The sequence below is a fragment of the Platichthys flesus genome, chromosome 17 (genome assembly GCF_949316205.1).
Source record: "Platichthys flesus chromosome 17, fPlaFle2.1, whole genome shotgun sequence".
Taxonomy (NCBI): Eukaryota; Metazoa; Chordata; class Actinopteri; order Pleuronectiformes; family Pleuronectidae; genus Platichthys; species Platichthys flesus.
Genome location: NC_084961.1, coordinates 11,418,057 through 11,441,516, shown reverse-complemented (window position 1 = coordinate 11,441,516; position 23,460 = coordinate 11,418,057). Strand labels below are relative to the sequence as shown.

General features: G+C 43.5%; 1 protein-coding gene and 1 non-coding gene across 5 annotated transcripts in view; both read right to left on the bottom strand.

Annotated features, from left to right (window-relative positions):
* ppp1r9a (protein phosphatase 1, regulatory subunit 9A) overlaps nucleotides 1–19,486 on the bottom strand; it is a 43,107-nt gene extending 23,621 nt beyond the window's left edge. Inside the window, exons 1-4 of one of the 4 annotated variants that reach the window (XM_062409511.1) lie at nucleotides 19,031–19,486; nucleotides 16,303–17,821; nucleotides 3,556–3,688; nucleotides 2,661–2,781 (exon numbers count right to left, since the gene is read on the bottom strand). In XM_062409511.1, coding sequence (XP_062265495.1) covers nucleotides 2,661–2,781; nucleotides 3,556–3,688; nucleotides 16,303–17,685 — 1,637 coding nt within the window. In that variant the 5' untranslated portion in view covers nucleotides 17,686–17,821; nucleotides 19,031–19,486. The remainder of the gene's footprint in view (nucleotides 1–2,660; nucleotides 2,782–3,555; nucleotides 3,689–16,302; nucleotides 17,822–19,030) is intronic. The other 3 variants (XM_062409512.1, XM_062409513.1, XM_062409514.1) reach the window with 3 other exon arrangements.
* On the bottom strand, nucleotides 9,368–9,449 carry trnas-cga (transfer RNA serine (anticodon CGA)). The gene has a single exon. It is a non-coding gene; the product is annotated as a tRNA-Ser (tRNA).
* Nucleotides 19,487–23,460: the final 3,974 nt, after the last annotated feature.

The window sequence follows — 23,460 nt, the reverse complement described above, 5'->3', positions numbered from 1 at the left end:
CAACTGATCCAGAATAACACTTTTATTTATTTATTTTAAACGGTGGCCAGTGTAGCAGAGGCTCCTTGCTCTTATTAGTTAGAATGGGTCAAGCTCCTAAAACGAACAGACATCAACAATTCCCAATTTAACAGCTTTTTTTAAAAAAGATGGGTCCTGCAAAGTCCAAAACCAAGCAATGTTCTCTGATGGCAGCATCCACACCTGCACTAACCAGTGTCCTTTCTCAGCCTGTCACTCTCAGACTGAGACACTCAACACGTCAACCAGAGCTTTCATAGAGACACATCAGGCTGACACACAGACGGAAAGCGAGCTGGTTGTCTGTCACTCAGCAGCTCAGACGCCCTTCTGACCTTCAAATGTCTTAATCTGGTTTAGTGAGGCCGGGTCCGGTTAACAGCTGCCGAGTGAAGCCAACAATAAAATCCAGTGACAACAGAGGAAGATAAAGCAAGAAATCAAAACACACAAGCACACATCCACACCTCGAACTCATCTCAACAGAGTACACAGAGACACTGCAGCTGCTGATTCACAATGGATGATGACTCTGTTCTAAGTAGAGGGAGTTTTGCAATAATCCATACAATATGAAGCTCAAATACACGAAGAAACTTTACAAAGGATGTCAGAGGGAAGTATTTGTTGAAATCACATGAGGGGTTTTCACAGTAGCCTGAAAACACTTAATGCATGAGATTGAGGACGACACAAGGACAAATACAACATTGTTTATTTCAGAGGGATTTTGCTGTAATTTATTTTACAATAAAGTCTATGACTGTATTTGACATATTTCTACTAGGAAATCATATGGGGTGACGATTAAAACCGCAAATATATTTTAAGCATACTTCCTGTATTGGATAAACGCTGGAACTATCTAGAATTCAGAAACGGCTAAAATAAATGATCAATAATTTACTAAAAGATAAACATGGAAGAGAAAGGATCTCACTCAAAGGAAAAGTTATTACTACAGGGATCTGTGCAATATTACTGTGAAACTATAGTTATGAAACTATAGAATGAATGGGAGTTAGGAATATTCATTGCATATTCTTCAGTCTTGTTATTGCACACATGCAAAGTTTACAAATATAGTATGGAGGCTTAAAGCCAACAACACTTAGCATCTGCAGCTAAGTCAGCATCACAGTGAGCCAGTACTGCAGAACAGAGATTCTATCATTAGCATGCTAACATGCTCAAAGCTGCTCTCGCAGACATACTACAGGTTATTTATTATTTTTGTTTGTTTTATGTTTATTACGTTTTGTGAAAAGACCTTGGGTCCCTTTAAAGGTGCTATACAAATTCAAGTTATAGTCATGATAATATGAATATGGCCTCTGTCTTTTGAGTCATTAATCCATTAAGCATTAACCTAGCAGCTGTTAGCTACATGTGGAGAACCGACACACAGTTTAAATCTTTGTTCAGCTCTAACAAATAAGTCTGAAACCTTCTAGTAGACACATAATCAACTAGAGCTTTAGCACAGCCTTCCCTCGGATCTTTTCAACTTCTCATACTTTCTACACTCACCGAGAGAAATTAGACTTTTTTGGAACTGTCATCTTAGAACAGGATCACATTTTCTCACTTTTGAATTTAAGCCATTACTCCCCCTCCACACACTCCCCATGTCCCTGCACTCTCACTACGTTTTATACTAATCTCTCACTCTCATGCGCCGGTGAAAATGGCAGCCCTGGCTTCTGCATAACCGAAACAAAATTAATCCTTAGAGAAAACACACCTACTACTGCAAACAACCCCCGGTGCAATAGAGTACCCGGAGCTTACGGCACTTACTGCTCTCATGCTGCTTTCAACGGACGAGCCTATCATTTTATAAATCTGTTTAGAGGGAGCATGAACCACACAGACACACTAATAGGTAGATCTTGGGGGTTTAGAGGCAGAGAAGCACTGCTCACCTGCTGTCATTTCCTCCTCTACCTCTGCACAGTGTTTACTTTGCACTGTTAACGTTTTATAATGCATAAAGACACACAACACACACACACACACAGACAGACGCAGTTTCTCCCTCACAACAGACAGACACACCATCCAGGGACAGGGAGAGACTCACTGTCTAAATAGAAGCCTATTGTTGCCTCTCGTTTTGTGCAGACTCATTCTTGCAAAATAAATGACGCAGCATACGGGAGACGTAACACAATCTACAGCAACGTGACACACTTGTGACTTGTGTACCAGACTTGTGTACCAGACTGTTCCGCTCCCAATGGCTCTAATCCAAACCCCTGCCACTAAATCGGGTACAGAGTGTGACTGGGTGTGCGTACGTGTGCTAATGTGGTTGGAAGAAACTAAATAACTGATTAATAGTTTATTTCCTGCATTTAACGAAGAGCATGTAACTCCGGCCACCAGGGGTCTCAATCTAAACTACAACAAACAACCCAGTTTGATGTCTCAAGCAGCGTGGGATCATGGGAGTTGTGGGAATGATAATGTCAGTACACAAATATATAACAGGTCTATTTGTTTTTAGAGATATTAATTCATATTATATCTTTGAGTAGTATGTGGATCTTGAGATGGGGACAAACTGAGATTTCAGGTGTTTTCCCGACTCATCTCTCACAAACGCACGTAAGAGCCAATCAGACGGCGGCTCTCACCTGCCGTCCCTCTCAGCAGCTCCGCCCTCGATGACGGTCTTGACGAAGATGCCCAGTTTCTCCAGGCCGGCATCAGCACCGACGCCCATCCCGATGATACTGATGCCCAGGCCGTCGTCATCTGGACACAAGCAGAAGATATCAAAGCAGGGTTAGGGTGCAACATTGGTTGGATCCTCTTGATGAAACCAAAAATCTGCTCCAAGTGAAGTGATGTCAGGTGGATATGAGTAAAAAAGAAACTAACAAAGAAGAACAACTGATTCATTAATGGAGCAGAGGAAGATACATTTACTATAGACCCGCCGGCCTTCACATGAATAGGAAATGAGCTGGATGGGAAGTTCCCATTCATTGTAGCATTTCTCCATCTCCGTCCTGCAGTAATTATTCACGAGCTGTTAGAATTACATAACAGTGAGTGGATGGCGGAAATCTTGCAACGTAAAGTCATTCTATTCTATTTTAAGGCCCCTGGCAGTGTTGGATTTCTACACAGGATAAGCTCAATAGGACAAGACGAGTGCAGGGGAGGCAGTAGCACATCTCCTCATCGGAGCTCATGCTCAGAGAAGTAGGACAAACTGTGCACTACAGGTTCTTTCAGCGTGATGTTAGGGGATTTGCATTGAAGTGCTGTTTTGCAGCATGATGGCAAACAGCAGTAAAATGCATATTTTAGGGTTCTCAAAGAAACAAGGTCTTATCGCGTAAGGCAGAGCCTGAAATTAAAGTCATAATTTGGAGGAATTTATTAAGAAATACAGAAATTAATGAAATGAAATGAAAAAATATAATAAAATTGGAACATCCCAAGTGTATACCCTTTCGTAAAGGGATTCATTCTCCTGCCTACGATGGATATGATACAATATTCTTAGCTTGTCTTTCACACCTTTCTCCAGCTCCACAGGGAAGAGTTCCAGTTTCTCCACCCTCTTCTCCAGCTCGTACTCAGCCGAGGACGCCACGGGATCCACCTCCTCATTACGCCGGTCGTAGTCCTCATTGGAGTAAGTGTTGAACACCTGGGATAACAAATACAAGGGCTTAACGGCACAGAAGTGGGCACACGCAACCAAATATAGAGAAATCTGACTCGTTACAGCCACCACATCAGGATACCTCTGTGTCTTTACTTGAGTTTTAAGATGAACTTAAGGGTTTAAATAGAAGAATATGTTAATTTAGCATGAATCCAGGTACAATGATCAACAATTACAACTCATACAAAGTGACAACACAAAATGGTTTTGATAATAACAGTTATTTGTGTGTGGGTGACAGAGTAATGCTGCTTCTCTCAAAATTTGGATTAAATAGGATCCTTTACGTTTTGAACCTTAGCATCAATTTCCAACCGATCTCTGCACAAAAATCGATGAACCCTGTAAAAAACGAAACCCATTATAACGAAGCCAGGGCTAATCAGAGTGTTAAAACACAACACACTTCAATGCCGCCCAATCGAATGAGGCGATGGAGGATACAGAGCGATGCATTTCTCTCCCTCTAAGCCGCGAGGACCTCACAGGAGCCTCTGCTCCTCTGCAAGAGTCAGCTGTCACTTCGCGTCTCGCCCCAGCCGAGCGCTCAAACTGCTCCCTGCAGCGAGGAGGGAGGAGGAGAGTGTTGTGCACGAGCTGGCACCAATGTGCACGCTGCTGTCACATTGTAGTGCAGTCTGCTGCAGGAACGATAACTGCTGGTGCTGAGTAAAGGTGTGCAAGAGGGCTTACGTGGATACCAAAGACATGCATGAATGTTCACAGAGCCATCGCGGCTGTCTGAATGTGTCCGATTCAGACAGACCCCTGCACACCCACACTGATGGATTAAAATCTGAAAAGCTAGTGACATTTGCCACATGGTCTTGTCTCCTACAAACAAGGATTTCAAGGTGAGAATATCCCGCTCAATGACATCAATCATGATCAAGGTTTTTTGCATGCTGCTCGTTTTTGATCACATGCATCAACGACGACACTGGATGAGAAAAATAAACCGTTGCACGTTGAGCCGAGGATGCGGATGACATCTTGACATGTCGGCCCTGATGCAGTGTCACCGAGCGCGTCAGCAGCCGTCGACCAGCACCTCTGTGCCCTGACCTCTTTGATTCCACTGAAAGAGGAAATATATTCTCACCAGAGATCAATGAGGCTTCATGTCACATCACATGTATTGATTATTGCCCAGGGCCAGATTTATGCAAATCACTTGGTGTGCATGTGAGTAGCGAGATCTTAGCTGTGCCAGGTCAGGACAAATATGAAAATCAACACTGCATTTTTTATCACATATTCTTATATCATGTTGGAACTGTGAACGATAACAATGATGAGGGCAAACAAGTTCAGAACATAACAAAATGCATGAAAAATGCCTGTCGATGCTGCTAGCAACACATTTTCATGTTGAGCTAAAGCCCATGACGGGGCCATGCGGGTTTGACTAATACCAGGAGATGAGAACGATACAGAGAACTGGAGTAAATCAGTAACTGCTGCTCTGCTGAATGAGCAGTGTGCTGGTTGTAAATAAACAACTCGGACACATTGACGTAGCGTGATGCTGCCAGGGTTAGCTTTTATTCTTTGGTCCGCTCGAGCCTGCGTGAGCTCCATCCATGACCTTGCTGTCATCAATCATTCAGTGTGATCAACAGCCCTGCATTATGAATGATTGGATGTACACACACACACATACACACACACACGCACATACACACAAAATATATAAAGTTTTGCATGGCAATATAGAAATATGAATTAAATATAAGCCTCACGGACAATTAGCCATCAGTAAAACACATATACACACACACAATATATATTGTTGTGCATATAATAAATATTAAAAGAAAATTCTATAGACATTCAGCAATCAGTAAAACACGTGTATAGACACACACACACACACACACACACACACACACAAACACACACACATGCACATAATGTTGGCAAATGCTAACGGCAGCACTGTCCTGGACTTCCTGGATGCCATTGGCAGTCAGTTCACTCTCTAATGGCCTCTCTCAGTCACTGTGTCCTATCTACAAACACATTAGCATGTGGCCAGTCACTTGAGGGAGTGAAAGAGAAAGAGAGGGAGAGGGGAGGTCAGGAAGCGGGATGAGGACAGATGAATGTGGATCTGTGGGCGAAGAAGAAGCGGAAGAGGCGCAGTGAAGGAGAAAGATTGGCAAAGGGCAGGAGGGGAAAAGAAATCAAGACGGAGGAAGAGAACAACAGCTAAAGGGCAAAGGATAAACAAGGGAGTAATGGTGACCTGAAGTGAGAGGGAGGCGACGAATGACAGAATAAATAGACAGAAGTAGATTGAAAGAGACACGTGGGGACAGATTGCACTGTCAAACAGAAAGCATTTACTCTGGAGATGTTAATTCTCCCAGAGCAAAATCCCAGGGCAAAAGTGTCCCTGGCAATAGAAGCAGTAGAACAGCATATACTGAAATGTAAAGGTCAACCTGAGCAGACTGATGATTCAGGTTCACTTTAAGCTGAAGGAAACATTCATCTTTCTCTTCTGCGATAGGACATACAAAATCATCTTGTTCACTTTTTGACCTGAGGTAAGAGAGGGCAGAGACACCTAGAGAGAATGAGAGACACAGGACAGCAATGTGAGTCTGACCGCGGTTAACCTTGGCAGTACGGCAGGATACTGCTGCCTGTCGCCCCACAGGGAGATGGAACAGAAACCCGGCACGACCAGGCATGAAGCTGGCAAACACAAGCCCGACAGCTGGAGCCGACTTAGTGCTGCTGTTGATCACACATGTAGCCAATAACCGCCATTCAGAAATTGTCGTACTTTGCTTTTCACACAATGTGGACACGATAACACAATGCAAAACTTTGCAGGGCTGACCCAAGGCTGCCTTTATGTAGGGACGCACCAGAGAGACAAACCAAAACCTGACTGCCTCACCAAATGTAATATGACAAGCATTAATGTGCTGACCCACATAATCCAATAAACTGATCCTCCGGCAAACACCATTGTCAGACCATTCAAACCTTAATTGCTTTACTCACGGTGTGAAATCAATGTCTTCTCGCGTAAACATACAAATAATCCACATATCCGAGTCTAAAGCTGATTTCAGACATGAACTATGGAAATTGTTCGTGAAATTGGGTCCAGGGGGTGGGGTTGGGGTGGTGAGCGGGACGAGGGGGGGCTTCTGGGTAGAGCGTTGTGTCATCATTTATAAATTCCACTGCGGAATTCAGATCGACACCAGCGTTGGCCATTGTCGCAAACATCTCTAGAATCTGTGGCACCTCTTATTCATCCTGAGGTCTTTGTTTTCTCTGTTCAGTTTCGTACATTTTCCTTCACTATTCTCACTTTGATATTTTCTGGACACTTGACTAGCGGGATGGGAGGGAAATGTCGGTAGCAACTGACTCGGATATTTGAGTAATTTGAGGAAATCGTCTTCAGTGCCTGTTGGAAAGCAGCTTCTAGCTTCTGCATGTGGTTAACATGAAAGTAAAAAATGCACGTGGGAATAACAACAAACTTGAAATGCAGTCGTCCTTGTACTGCAGCTCTCTTAGTGAAGTGTCACTTCTGATTTACTGACAAACACATACACACACACACACATAGAGGACACATGCAGGCACTCATCTGTCTCTAGATGTTTCATAAAGACAAGATCTTCTCTTTCTTTTTCTCACTGAATCAACCTATATCTCTTCTCGCCACCTCCACACCAAATCACACACACACACACACACACACACACAAACTAACAGACGCACACAAGCACACACTCACACACAGACACACACACAAACACACACACTCAAGTGCACACAGCAGTTCTGCTTGGTTGTCCACATTTTGACGGCCCTATTTCCAATCCCTGTGGCCCAAAGGAGGATGGACAAAGCTTGGTTTGAGTCTTGATTTGTTCTCCCTTTCTGTGTTTGTACCCAGGTGTGTGAGTGTGTATGCTGCAAACACACAACAGGTATTTAAGTGGTCGCAATGGGAGATTGCATGAAAGTAGGCTTTGTATGAGGGCCACTGCCAAGGCAATTGAAAGTTCACCGCAGGTTCCACCCTGCAGATTTAAGCATGCCTGCGTGGCAAACTGCTGTGCTGAATCAAGATTCGTCCTACTGGCCCTGCTTCCCTACGACGCTCAGTGGCATCATGTTTGTCTGTCTGTCTGGAAACCAGTTGGCTCAGCCTGTTGGTTCCCCTTAGGCAAGCAAGGATCAGGCAAGGGCCTGATAAGCTATAGGGCAGAAGAAATTAAGAGGAAGATAACAGAACACAGGGATTATGCAGAGGAACAAAAAGGTAAAACTGGAAAGAATGTACACAAGGAGGGCCCATTGAATGGAGTGAGGGACAATGTGGACTGAGACAACTAGGAGGACAGACGGGGGGGGGACGGGAGGAGAGATGTGGCCTTTGAGATCATGGGAAAATTGAAGGGAAGAATCGAAAAATCCAGTTAACGGTGGCTTGGAGGCAATTATATAAGAGAGAGAGAAACAGAATGACTTGTGTGATTCATGGGTTCGAGCAGCAGCAGACACTGAGGCCATTGAAGAGTGAATCAGGCAATAAGAGAGAAATAAAGCAAATAAAATGAAATAAACAAAAAATGCAGACAAAGCTGCAGCAAATCTAAGGAGCGGGCGAGGCCAGGAGTAATTTGCTCCAGGCTCGTTTGAGCTCTTGCCTAAGATGTCGCAGCATGGCGCCCATGCCTGGCCAAAAGCCTCTGATGGTATTAAACTTGGCCTTTGGCATGTCGGTGCTAGGGCCGTCGCCTGGCTTACGTTTTCCAGACAGTTGCTGCTGCCCAGGGCAAGAGGAGAGACCCAGAAGAACTGGTCCTGCTGCTGTGGCACGAGCCCAGCAAGCCCTGCAGGGGATAAGCTACAGCCTGGTACACAAACACACACACCACACACAAACACAAACACACACACACACACACACACACACACACACACAGACCCAGAGAAACATAGTTTGCTCCGCTGTGATAGCTCAGCACATTTCCACTCCATTAGTTGTACCTGTAGTCACCCACCCACACACGCTGGAGAGAGCTGACAGGTGCTCAGGAAAGTGTCTGGATGCCGAGGGGGATGAGACACTTGCTCATGATGGACATGAATTAATGTCTGGCAAGAACACAGCGAGATTGACGGATAGGAAGGTGACGAAGGAGATGGAGAGAGGACGGAGTGAGAAAAGAGAGACACAAACGGAAACATTCAGTACGCGGCTCTAAATAAGGAGGAGTGAGAACATACAGGATTTAAACAGTCAGTCCGTTCGTCATTCTGTCGTCTTGACGTACAGCACCATCGCCCCTCGCCTGAGAAAGTGACACTGACTTTTGACATGACGGTCTGACGAGTCTGCATTTTTGTTTCCAACTCCATATGGAGCTTCTGAAAACGGAGTGGACACACACTCTGTTTGAACACGATGACGTCCTTGAGAGACAAACTCTGCCGGGATATTTTCTCTGAAATGTAAATCCGATCGTACCATCGTCCAAAACAAGGTACACGTCTGTTGGTTTACATTTTGGTTCTACATTACATGAGGAAATAGAGCCCTGAGACAAAGCTTTCACAGCTTATATCAGAAATCTGAAAACCGTGATTATCCCGGGGGGGGGAAATAGTATAAAGTGTCGTCACGAACAGGATTCGAACCTGTGCGGGGAAACCCCATTGGATTTCGAGTCCAACGCCTTAACCTCTCGGCCACCGTGACCATGTCTACCTTTCTGACATTGACTTTATATTACACGACAGCGTGTTATAAAGTGCATATAAAATAAGTAGTCTTTATGAGCCACTTCCACATGTATTTATTCTTCTGTTGTTTGATATTGTCTTTTTATGTAATTTCCAATTCCAGAAAAAAAAATTTCACAATGCAAACGAATGGTTTGTCTGATCTGGCCCAAAATGCATTTCAGTCCAACATTTGTGGCACAATGCCACTGGATGCCATGGCTCCCACCAACCAACCAAATCATGGACAGAACACAACACAGAAATCGAATGTGTGCGTGCGTGCGTGCGCGTGTGTGTTTCTGTGTGTGTGTGTGTATGTGTGTGGTGAGTGCTTTAAACGGAGCGGCGGAGAGTAGTAAACAACTGAATGACTGCAGACAATGGCCTGCTTTATGTTATGCCTCTGTCATATACAGCGAGTGGGAGGCCGGGCTCACAAGCAACACAACAACATGTTGCCTGTTACCGCGCTGATGCTCTAATGCCTACTTGCTCTGCTACGTAATTCATTAGGCTGCGACAATGACGGGGCAGAGTGTGGGAGCATCTTTCTGCACAGCATAATAACCACTGTGTGTCTCCAGATCACACACAATGGTTATTATGCAGTGAGTAGGACACAGATTCCTATACACATATAACAAAAAGCGGTCATAAGGTTTCATTTTTTGTATCTGATTATGTTTAAATTCAGACAGTTCATCTTAATCATGTTCCTGACTCACGGTACACATGGGGACAGTGCAGCGCTATGAGCCTTCTTCAGCACTGGCCAAGGAAACACTGAGGATATTGTGTCACAGGGACTTTGTCCTGTACCGTTTTTTATTCTACTGCAATAAAAAAAACGCCAGCGCACAGATAATATCATTATCAAGGGACCGAACCTTGGTGATTCATGACACAGCCCAGCCCTGTGTGCAAACTGACCAGCCTCAAAAACCACAAGGAACGTCTCGCCTTTCCTGGATCATTAAAAATGCATCTCCCCAGGGAGGATCAGGTGGCACCGACACAAGCAAACAAAAACACCACTGCATTAGTAATGGAGTGACTAATACAAATAGGCACATGCCCAGTTTGAAGTAGTTGTGCCTGTCTGAGGTACAAGAGGATGGAAAAATCCTTAGGGTGAGGATCATTTCATTTTTTTTAGTGGATAAAAATCTATCCAATTTTATTGGATAGATTGGGTTAAATTTGTATATATGACACTAAAGAATAGTGCTGAACGGTTGATGCTTTTCACTCAAATATCTACATAATAATAATATGTTGAGTCATACATTTTTCTACAGCACTGGATGATTTGTAAGGAATCTACAGTATTTTCGGATGAGCCTCCCCAAAAGAAAGCTTAACCGAAAATACCCCACGATCCTTCTGACTGCGCTCAGCTTCTGCTTCTGCTGCTCTTACTCTCAAAGGCTATGTACAGAGCTGCTGTTGCAGGATGTTGCAACTCTCTCCCGCAAAATCCTGTTCCCCCATTATGTCCAGAGATTTCATAACCAAGAGGTTGACAGCCACCTCACCCTGCTGACAGAGGTGAGGTGGCTGCAGGAGTATAGGGCACAAAGAAGAAGGTTTATTAATGAAATCATAGCAACTGGAATATGTTCCAAAAACAGAGAGTTATGCAGCACAGGTAATATGGCTGAGGGTCATTCATGAATGGGCTCATCCGTTGAGAATGTTTGGAAACCCACTGCAACACTAGACTGTCCACACTGATGCAGATATTTTGCAAAACAAACTCTTTCCTCTGTGTTTGGGCCTTTCATCCAACAGTGGTCTCTGTGATACATGTGTACAATAACACTGAGCATTTTGGGAAACGATGACCTCACAGCTTACTCTGCCAATCTCCAGTCTTGCTTTGACTCATGAACATGCGTCAGAGACAATACCAACAATCGCTGCTATATGCCAGTTTCTCTATGTTGGGTTGATACAGCTAGATTTAATTATAAGTTTGCAGCTAAAGTTAGCATTACTGCGCATCATTACAGGTATTCACAGTTGTCTGCCTTACCCAATATCAGTTGGGCCACAGCGTTCTTCTCTGGTATTTGACGGATCGTTGATGTAGACTTTATCATCACCTACTGGCCTGGCACATTGGCTTGAGAGTTGTTTTCGTTTTTATATTCATGTCAGTACGGATATATTTTGTAAAACAAAGCTCATGTGGAGGGAGATTTTACTTTTATATAGAAGGGAATATATCCGTTCATAAGCTCTAGCAATGGTGCTACAGACCTAAATACTACTTACAAATGACATTGACAAAATCCATGACAGTGTTGGTTCCAGAATTGCAGAAACGCTATAGCACATGCATCATCAGTGAAAAAGTAGACTAATCCTTTTCATCAGAAAATATGGACTGACGGTTCCTGGCTTGAGGCCATCTAATTTCAGCTTGTGAGGCAAAATAGTGTATTAGGTGATACCCCAGATAAGGACGATGGAATCACACAGATGTTGACTGTCGTGCACAGTAATCAGGAGAGACCAGAGAGCACCCCTGCTTTCATGCACTGTATTAAGGGCAGGCAAATGAACTCCCAGATCTTAAGAGAAATAACCGTCTCTTAAAGCCTGGCGAGTTTGAGGACTGGCGCCAGGAAAATTGGAAGTGTCTCTGTTTGCAGGCATCAGGGTTTTAGTCTTTATGTGAGTTCATGCTCCAGTTAAGTACAAGATGAGTCTCTGAATTGGTTTGATGTAGTGCAGAGAGGTGGAACATGCAAGAAGATTGTTTTTGCAACCAAATGTCTGCAAGCATGAAAGTATCACTCGGAGGAAAATAAGTACGTGACTTCATATCACCTCGTTCTGTTTTGACATACAGGGAGTTAAATCGGAATCTACATTCATTAAGAAATATTTATACCACATTTGTGGAAAAGAAGAAACAGAACTATTTCTTTCTATGATGCAGAATCACCAGGCAAAAAACAGCCAACACATTTTCTCACTAAAATCTTGCAGTCACAGAAAAGGGAAGCAACACACATCTATCATATCGATTATGGCTGGGAGCTCAGATCCATGCTATTCAGCGTCCCACTAACAGTGCAGCGGCACAATCTAATGGACAAAACGCCAGTCACTTTGATCCAGAATAACAGACAGCATGCAGAGTGTAGGAGCTGATTACACAGCCACTTCAGTGGCCGTTTAACCGGCGCTCCACTCATCACATCTGCTTAATTCCATTAAGATATCGCAGCGGCCTGATTGATGAAAACACACTCGCTCCGCCGGCACAAAAAAGTGTCATTAAACGGACGATGTAAATGCCGTCCACGTAGAGGGAGCAGCAGAGGAAAACAAGAGGAGGCTGTAACACCAGACTGCATGAAGAGGGAAAAGACTCCTGCTGTTAGGGTCCTGGGGTGCAGCTCGGCAAAGAGAAAGAGAAAACACATCCCGTGGAGAGAAATCGGCAACAAGTGAGAGATGGTGGAAAGGATTTGGGATCAGTGTACGATCAAGGTAGACATTTTCAAAAACCTGAGCGAACTGAGATGTGATGCCTGGGATGCCTTCAGATTAAACATTGTTTTCAAAAAGTTGTATCAGCTGCACAGAACATGCAGCAAAAGTACGATAGAGGACTAAATCTATGCTACCACTGCACACTACTGTGCGTCACAAACAGGACAACCAGACTAGGGGTAGTAACATCAGGGATAAAACCGGTTGCTTGAATGAACTTATATCTGATTCTGCTCTGTAGGTCAGTGCCTCCGGGCAGGGAGGCTGTCTTAGCCTCTGGACGCTCGCAGCCGTCTCATATTCTCACTGGGTCAGTTTGGATGGTGCAGTTGAGTGAAAGGATGCGGAAGTAATGAATAATAAAAAAAACAAAAAAGAACTTGCTGTGTGTCGTAAAACTAAGCTTGTGGCTCACTACCACGACACAGAAAAGCGTTGACCCGAATGCTAATGCCACCATGTTATAATATGCTTGCAATGACAATGCTGATATTTGATGTTGAGCTGGTTTGTTGCTGCTATGTCAGGATCTTAGTTTAGTGTGTTAGCATGCTAATATTTGCTAGCACTAACCGGAACGTACGGGTAAGGCTGATGAAATTATCATCCGTTTAACATTAGGTTGACAATGACACATTTTGACAGGAAAACATAAATATATAAGCCATAATTTAATAGAAATATATTCAAGAATTTCTGTGAGTATGAACCTTGTGGTGTAGCGCTAAAGGAAAGACGGAGAATTGCTAAACTCATCAACTGGGAACTTTGGATATTGGTAAAAGAATTTGTGCCAGTCCATTTTATTACATTTTTAGATATTTCACAGTATATATTAGAATTCTGACTTATACTGACAGATATACGTCCATTCCATAGGAATCTATTTAGCTATAAAGATAATTCCCCTTAAGCCAAAACTTTCAACCCAATGGTGGTCCTATGAAGTCTGTAAGATCAATCTTCTGGCGACCCTGAATGCCTGTAACAATTTCATGCAAGTCCAGCAATATATGTTGAGATATTTCCCTCTGGACCAAATAACTGGAACACTACACAAACTGAAAGTTCCATCAACTGCGACCATTGGTAAAAAGTCTATTTCTAAACTCTACACTGCCGCAACATCAAATCAAATATATGTTTCTTTGAACATCTGGAACTATTTCAAAGCTTACATCAACATTTTGCATGTTTACAAAATGCTGCCCAAAGCTGGTTGTGTATCATTTTCTCCCCGTGCCATGATGATTTCTGAATGAAATAAGCCTTCAAAGCTGGGATGTTGAATTGGTTTATCCGCTTTAGGGGGCAGGACTAAGGAATATTGCATGTAGAGGAGTGAACATCAAGTATTAGATTAGAAAATGGCAGTTTTTTTAGTTAATAGGGCCATCTCTGCAGTCTCCTCCCACAGGGGTCAAGCTGGACCCGTGCAGGGCCGAGGGCTGAGAAAATAGCTTTGTCCCTTTCACAATATAGAACGAACAAAAGACAGAACCCTGTTTGTTCCTCATGCACTGAGAGAAGGGGGGCGAGTGATGAAGTGGGAGGGGTGCATGTCTAATTGTGCGTGTGCGTCTGGGTGAAGGGACGGGGGCAGTGCTCATTTAGAATTCTCCATATGATGAACGAGCGTCGGCCCTTTTCATTGAAAAACAGAAGCCTTGGAACGACAGACAACAGAGCAACATACTCATTGCCTATTCAACCCTAAACGGGACAACAAGTTCTAACAAGCACTCAGGTTCAGAGTTTAGAAAGAAGTTGAATCTGATATTTTTCACAATGACCGAAACTAAGATTTGTAAATATGTTTTAAAAGCATTACATATGATTGTTTAATTGAACTTATGCCAGAGCATGATGAGCAGAGTTTTTAACATTTTATTTTGAAATTCAAATATCCTTGTATGTAGGTGTGTTCTTGCGTTTGAGAGCATGTGAGGTGACTCCGGTGAGGGAGGGAAAGAGAAAGAAGCAGAAGGACATACACTGCAGAGACAGTGCAGGATAATTAGTGAAGCCAACATCCAGTTTTCTCCTCCGAATAACTGGGCTAATTGTTCTGGTTTGTTAAAGCATGTTAAGAGGACTGATCCTCAACCTGAGGAATGTTTGTGTTGCCTCAAAATCCGGCATACATTCAACTTAATCTCCAAATCCCAAATGTACTCTGATCGTATGTGTACACATACTCCGTCAGATTGTGCGTCAACAGTCTATAAAAGTCGCAGAAATAATATCTGATTCCACTGTCAAATTGAGCAAAAAGGATTCAAAAAAGGAATACAGCAAACTAGATCATGTTGCCTACTACTACAAACATGAAGCTTACCGATTCCAAATGCTTAAGGATAATGGCTGAAAAAATAAAAATCCCAAATCCATCTTCCCAATCCACAAACAACACTGGCTGCTTTGTGTCCAGCTCTGCACTGAAAACAGTATCAAACTACTCCGAGGCATTCAAGGAATAAGGGTTAAAACTGATTCTGGTTGAAGAAATAAAGAAGGATGACTTGGTATCAGGGAGATGACATTAAGGGAAATAGGTATTATAACCAGAAATAGTGACCTTTGTGAAAAAAAAAACGAATGGTAAAATACATTTAGCTAAACATCTGCCGTTATCACGAGCATAGCGGCCGTAGCAAGGTTACGAAGCACAAACACTGTTTATACAGTACATTGAGATTCATGTAGACTCTGCCACTGCAACGTACAGCTCATCCTCATCAAATAGTTAAATAAATGGCTTCCTGATCTAAGAGATACGGTGAGCGGACTGCTTGAGAAAAGCAAAGACTTATCTTGTGTGTAAACTGTGTGGGTGCAGCATCAACATGACTAACAAATGCACAGATGTTCTGCCCGTGAATATGTCAGTTTCCCAGAGGGCAAAGCGTTGACCCTCGGTCTCTGCATCACAGAAAATAGCTACACCCGCTTCGGAGCATCACAGGGCAAGGGCTACAATGAAGGATCATTTATCTACCGTATGGCAGAACACATTAAAACGAGGGAGCAGTTAAATGAGCACAGAACAAAGGTCTTAAGATGATAAAGATTACTGATGTAAGATCCTTTTATCGTAATCATATAACCTCATAAATGCATGTGGAAGCCAACCACAAGTTGTTCTATGGTAGCTATAAATATGAGCCAATAAAAAGGAAGGTCTGAATACAATATTAGCTCTCTGTTGTTTTAACCTACTTCTGATAAGAGCTGCACAAGGGCTTTTATGTTGGATCGTGTTCCGTGTGTCTACACAGTTTAGGCTTCCACAACATTTTTGTGCAACACCCCAAACTTACTATGATGGAAGCAGTGCTGAAGCAGATCTTTCTCTTTGGAGGGATGTCCTGTTTGTTCTCCTCCGGCAGACCAGGAATCTCCGTCAGGTCAGAGCCCGGGTCGTAGACAATATCCTCGTCGTCTCCATAGAGGTCGTCCTCTGGATCCGTACAGCTTTCACCCCATCCCTGGTAACAAGCATCCCCGTCTGCATTAAAAACCACCCGCTCGTTCCCAGTGTATTCCTCATCTGGTTCTTCCACTTGATCATTGGGGGATTTAGGGGGCTTGTCTTCTATTGACCCATCTCCATCCTCCTGTCTTTCAGCCCTTTGCAGGGGCTCTGGAGTGGCTGGTTGGTTAGTAATCACAGCATCATCTTTTTGAAGATCATCATGTTTCGAAGCCTTGGACACACCTACATCCTCGGTATGTATTCGTGTTTCTGATGGTCTCTCTTCTTCTTCATAGGAACCATTGACTTGACTTCCATTGGTGGTGGCCCCAGTAAGGTGCCGTTTATCTCCACCTGTATTTGCAACCTTGTCTGCTTTGCCTTGAGACTCCTCCTCTTTGGGAACAGGTTTCAGCTCTTCAGTCTCTACTCCAGGACTGGGACTGAGGAGGTCCTCAGAGGACAACGATGTGGGAAACTTTCCCCCTATCCTGCTCCGATAGTTTCCTCGAACAGGAGACTGTCGTGAATCGTCCTCACTGAGATCTCCTCCAGGGCGCTGGCATCCATCTGGTGAGTAGAGGGCTCGTCTGCTGACTCCTTTGTAGGACACACCCTGATTGTGGTGGTCGGCATTCTCGAAAACAGCACTGAGTTGACTGACAGTTGGGGACGATGCCTCTGCTCTGGAGCAAAGTGAGTCCAAAGAGTCTGTGCTGCCTCGGTTGGATCTTGTCCCTCGCCAATCATCAAGATTCTCGTGGGACCCTCTTTTATCACGTCCGTAGGGAAAGACTGGAGATTGAGACTGGTCACGGGACTGCTGCTCAAACAGCTTCCTGGTTTCTGAGAACCTTGCCCCTGCACTTCCAACCCGATCGGTCGATTGGGAATGCTGGAGCTTTATCACAGATCCGTCAGCCTTGTTGATGAAGTTGGTGGGCTTGACGATCTTTGGTGGCGAAGAATCCTCTCGAACCTTTGTCTTCACTTCTATGTTTTCTGTGCCCATCTGCATGAACATGTCCTTGATGCGGCTGACATGGGAGCCATATTGGCGACCCCTTGGTTGTTTCACCCTTTGGAGGTCTTTGGGCCTTGAGTCTCCATCAATCCGTGGCTGGTCAAAGGCCTTCTTAAGCGCCTGAAACTCTGTTCGGTAGGCATTACGGTGGGGGGAGGCACTCCGGAGGCAGGTCCTCTCCCCCGAGGCCTCCGTCTTCAGCATGATGAGTTCTTTGGATTCCGAGGAGATGTCAGCATTGCCGTGGCCTCATTAGATCATAGGAGTGAGGGGTTTAGTTTGACCTACTGCAGCGCTGCTTAATCTGACAAGATCTGACTTCCTTTAGGCCAATTCACACCTGCAACGACAAAGAAAAGATGTTGTTAAGATAGAAGCATTTTGTAACACGGCATGGTTATGTGAGGTCAAAGAACTATTCAAAAAAACATGGGGGTCAAATTGATAACAGAGGCTGATCAGTGACATAAGAGCAGGAGAACAAGTTATGAAAGCTTATTGGACTCTAAGAGCTCTCTGGGGATGTTGTCTATTCAGCAGACCCGCGCTGTTTACCTTCTCTAATCAATGTTTGCTGCACACATCAGTGTAAGGATGTGATCTCTGTGTTCACTACTGTGCTGTACTTTAGATGTTTTCTTCCCTTTCCCCACTTTAACCCCATCTCTCCTTTTTCTATAGTGAACGGTGCCACATCCCGCTGAGCTTTATGAACCATCTACTGACATTATGGTGGTTTAAATGTCAGTGCTGAGACAAAGCAATGCATGCTGGTTTCAACCTTCACTGCACATACATACTGTGGTTAAATGCACCAAGAGATGGAGGATTTCATTAACGGAAAGACTTGAGGATTAAATGATGAGACTATGTGCCTCTGCCCTCTGCCCACCATTGCAACGATACAGAATGAGAGCGGGGTTGCAGGCTGGTGTAGGAGTTAAATATCCCATACCTTCTGACATTAATGTTTAATAATGTTTGGAAATTCATTTCACAAAGAGGGAAATGAAATGTGTCACAATAAAGCAAAGGAATAAAAGGATAAAACACTCATTAAGTTGTATTGAAACCCTCAACATGGGTGGTGTGGATACAACAGCAACAGCAGCAGAGGCTGAAACCTGAAATGTCCTGGCTCAGAATTCATTATTCACCACGCTGGACCCTAGATGGCCTGAGTGCAAGAAAAAAAAAAAACAACACATCATCTGTTTGGACTGGTGTAGCCCAGAGGATATCGCAGGAGTTCAGAATAAAGTTAGAGGTGAAAGATAAATGCGGGGGTTTGAACATTGTGTCAGTGGGATCAGACACAGCCGTCAGCCCCACCGCGCACAACATGACAGCTCGGCTCCAGCCCCCGCGACACTGTCTAACTCCTATTCCTCCACATGTGTCCCCTTGTGCACATTTCCACCAAAAGTATCAATGAAAATGAAGGATTGATAGATTGATTGATTTATCGGTGATACGCGAGAAAGGCCGAGTTCACCCCGCACACGGCGACGATGCCTCAATGTTGCAAAAACAAAAGAGTCAGACTTACATCCATGGCTCCCCGGCTCCGCGATGTAAATAAACAGTAATCCACGGTGTCGAGCGGGAGGCGAGTGAGGATGCTCTCTGCACAGACAACAACGGCCCCTCTGTCGGACAATAACATCGCTCTCCCACGCTGGTAAACAGTCCGGGGACGGAGTGGCCGCGTCGGAAGCGCTTGGACACACCGGAGCCGCTACAGCGCCATTGCATGCAGCGGGGGATGCTGCCAGCCGCACAATGGGGGTGTCGGTGCAGTTCAGCGGATCGCCTCGGTGGAAGCTGCGCCCCGGCGGCGTCTGCAACCCGGCGGCGTCCGGTGTGCGTGTGCGGTGCGGGCGAGGAAACGCTGTCGGACGCTGCGGTGCCCGCCGGTTTCTCTAATTGTAAAGGCTCATGTGACAGGTGTTAGGACCTGGACTGCGGCAATGGTTTGGTCCGATAAGCTGCTGCGCGGAGCCGAGCGGGTGGAGGGGGGGCGTTAGTGAGCTGCAGTGTGGGCACGCATACCAGCACACACACACACACACTGTACACAACCTCACTGTCCATCACCCGGGTCTGGGTGTGGTGCTGGAGGGTCAAAGGTCACCCTGGCTGTTCGGATGGATGTTCAGCAGGTTAAGTTCAACCAAACTGACGTGTGAGGACAACCAGGTGGGCTTGAGGAGTTTATATTGAGAGGAGACTACAAGATCTAATGAGAGATTATAAATTAATACATCTTTTACTCCTTACTTACTCCTTTATCATTTCATTTCTACTTAATTCAGTATTAGCTTCTCAGTCTAATGTAACATACTTATTGTATGCTTATCTTATTCTCATTTAAGATAAAACAAGATAATCCTTCATTAGTCCCATGGGGGAATTTGGAATATTACAGCAGCAAGAGTCAAAAATAGACATCAGTCAGTATTGAGTAACATTCAATACCTGAGTATAAGGATAATGATAATGTAAGAATATGACAAAATATAGAAAAATATGAATGGAATATATTATATATTGTAAAAACATGAAAAATATGTGCACTGTGAGAATATGACCACTGAATGGATTGCATTGCACAGACAGAGTGAATATAGCACAGTGAATATTGCATAGTTAAGAGAGTTTAAAATTGTTTTTTTACTTTCATGCAATGGTTAGAGTTACAATAAATATTTCTATTTACTTTACAATATGCTTTTACTTTCATTTTACATTTCATTCCTTATTGTTCTTATTATCAGTATTCTATTTCCCTATGTTTTGTATTGTATAGTAATCTATACCAAGCTGGCACAACAATTTCCTTTGTGATTAATAAAGTCTTATGTTATCTTATCTTACTCCATCACATAAGTGTATACGTAGCATCAGCTACACGTTAATTTAAATGTTTAAGGAGACTGCAATGAAATGATAGATAATAAAGTTGGCTTACACACCAAACACGATTGAATACATCAAAAAATAAGGCACTCTTGCTGTTGAAAAAAGACAGTCTGGCTTATGTATGGCAAAGATGAATTAGAATAAAATAAATCCACAAAGGATAGACCTGAGATATCAGGAAGTGGCACATAGGCTCATTATCACCATAGACAGAGAAGGTGACTCAAGCTGGACGAAAATAGGCACAATTAGTCAGTAGAAAAAAACAACAACAACAACAAATGAGCCTGCTCAGAAAATATAAACATCAAAGACTAGAACACTTGAACACTTCACTTCATGAATCAAGTTATTAAACAAACCTAGATATAGTAGGGAGAAGAATTGATGTCTTGATTAAGACCTGGATGTACCAAGGCCTGAAGTCAGAAAAACCCCAAAGTTTCTCATCTTGTGTCCCAAGAACAAGGGACTATCTATCAAGCAATAACCTTCAACGAAACTGGTGCTTACATGACCGGCCTGGAATGATTAGTCATCGGGTATTTGTCATTAAATGTCCTGACGGCATTATGACACCCTGTCCCTCTGTGGACGTCTGTCTATTGTCATAATAAGCCTATGATGTCACTCCCTGATATCTCACTGGCCTATATTCTTCCTGTACTTCAGGTTAGTCGCCCTGATGAAGACCAGAGTGCTGCAACATATAAGTGCATTGCCTTTATACTGGCCAAGCATTACTCACACGAATAGAGGCCTTTTTCATTTCTCCACTTCGAGAGTATCTTGGTCTATACTCATATTATTGTCATCTTTCCTGTGACAGAAAGCACCTTTTTTTGCCTTGCTTGATTAAATATATATTCAAAGTAGGAAACAAACTCTGAAATTTGCGGTGTCTTTCCCAAATGAATCTTCGTGCATTAATATTTCAAACGTGTTATAATGAAGCAGATCACAGCGTAGAAACTCAAGCTGCCTGGGTCACACAGGAGTCAACAGACACACCGTCTAACACACGGGACTTAATCCATGTGATGAAGCACTAGAAAGGAAGCTTTGTCAGCATCTGAATGTGTGATTATTCAATCAAAGATGACTGAGTTGTATAATTGGTTCCGATTTGTAATAATACACGGCAGCGTTGCTTACGTATGTATTTCGTAAGCAGAGGTTGCAAGTGTGGAAGTTTTATCAGATTTAATTCAAAGAGCAACTGCAATCAGATCAAGCATGTTAAATCCTCTTTACACTTGAATTGTATTTGTACGCTTCCCTTATCTTTATGCTATTTATGAATTTGTGCATTTGAGCATGATTATGTAATCATTTAATTCCATGCTGTGCCCACTTAAAGCAATGGTTTGACTATTTTCTCTCCCCTGTTGGTTTGGTTTGCATTGTTGCCATAATCAGTACTCAAAGTCAATTAGAATTTTCAGTGCTGGACTGCAGGTGCACTCAAATAAGCAGTGACAAAGTTTACCCTCACATGCATAAACAGCCCTCAAGAGAACCGGGAGTGGATGCAGGAAATAAGTAGGAGACAGGAGACTTTCATCATCTCAATTCACTATTTAAAAACAAGCAAATACAGCAAAGTGTAAACGAAAACTTAATGTTGACTACGCTGAAACAGAACTGGACTGAAATCAATTCAAATCAGTATGAAACTGACAAACCCATTGGGCTTTAACCTTACCCACCCGTCAAGAGGGAAATGTTGTATTTTCCTGCATCTTAGTGCATGCATAGGTCTTTTAGTGAATGTTGTGATGCAGTGATACCTGGTCCAAAATACTGACTCTGTGAAGATGTTGCTAAGCAACCCTAAAAATAATCTTATGGGGAGGGAGGGAGGGTGTGAAAACAGAACAGCCACGCACTGCAGCGCGCAGGGGATGAATGGCATCGTGTTTATCAGCACGGAGGAGGAAATGAATCAAACACAAATTCAATCAAACCAGAGCCAAGTGGCGACCACTGTCGGCACGTCAGAGTGAGATCGAGGATGCTTTTTCTGCAGGAGCCGGAGTGCTGTCTTAGCGCTGGGTGACATCAGTGTGAGGGGTGAATCATTAAAAGTCCAGCTGCCCTTTAGCAGGCCTGAGATGGAGCCAAGGGGCCAAAAAACACGACCATCTGTCTGCTGCCACTGTCTCTGCAGGGGGTGTGAACAGATTGGAGCACACTTCTTAAACACGTCAGTGTCCTCATACAGCTGGGCTCAGGAGGTCACGTCCGAGTGTGTGTGTGTGTGTGTGTGTGTGTGATTGTGTGCTTGTAAGTGTGTTTCTGTGTGTTCTGGTATTTATATCCTTGTGAGCCAAGCGTGAGCCAAGCCCATGGGAAAGAAAGGACATATTAGCTGCTCCGCACATTCAATGGCCTGATGAGTTAGGTTTAGTTGAGGGTATTAAGTTGTGATGGTTAAGGTTAGGGGTCAAATGTGAACTGTTAGTTCTAATCAGGATAGTTGTGTAAACCTGGGTGCGAGTGTGTGTTTTCTGTCATCACGGGTCAATATGTGTTTCTTTCTCTTGGCATTATCTTTAAATCATATATCGTCCATCTTCGATTTGTGCTATATCATTTTACTGATTCAGATTTTAAATGACATTGTGTTGATTTGCGTCCAATCTCAGATGTCCTGTATTCTTGCTTTTCTTTGTCCTTTTTGTGACTGGCTGTTTTAAAAGGTGCTATAAAACTGTAATAGATTACTTATATCTATTATTTTGAATATTCAAATTCGAGAAAGACTAGATCAACATGCCATTAAAAATCCACCATGTGTAAAAAGCATCTTGTTGTGAAGTGGAATCAATGTGAGAGAGAATAAACTCTGCATGTTGAAGTCAAGGTCACGAGCCCATTACTCCAGTTTGATCTGAATCTATTCAAATCCCAGTCAAACCATTTTTTCCCATGAACGTGATCTTACATATTGTTTTTTATGTGTTTGCCTCATTTTTACGAGCCAGCCATGTTTTTCCATCCAGATGTTCAGCCAATGAGAGGCGTCTCTGTGTGCAGCGGAGGAAGGAGGAGGCG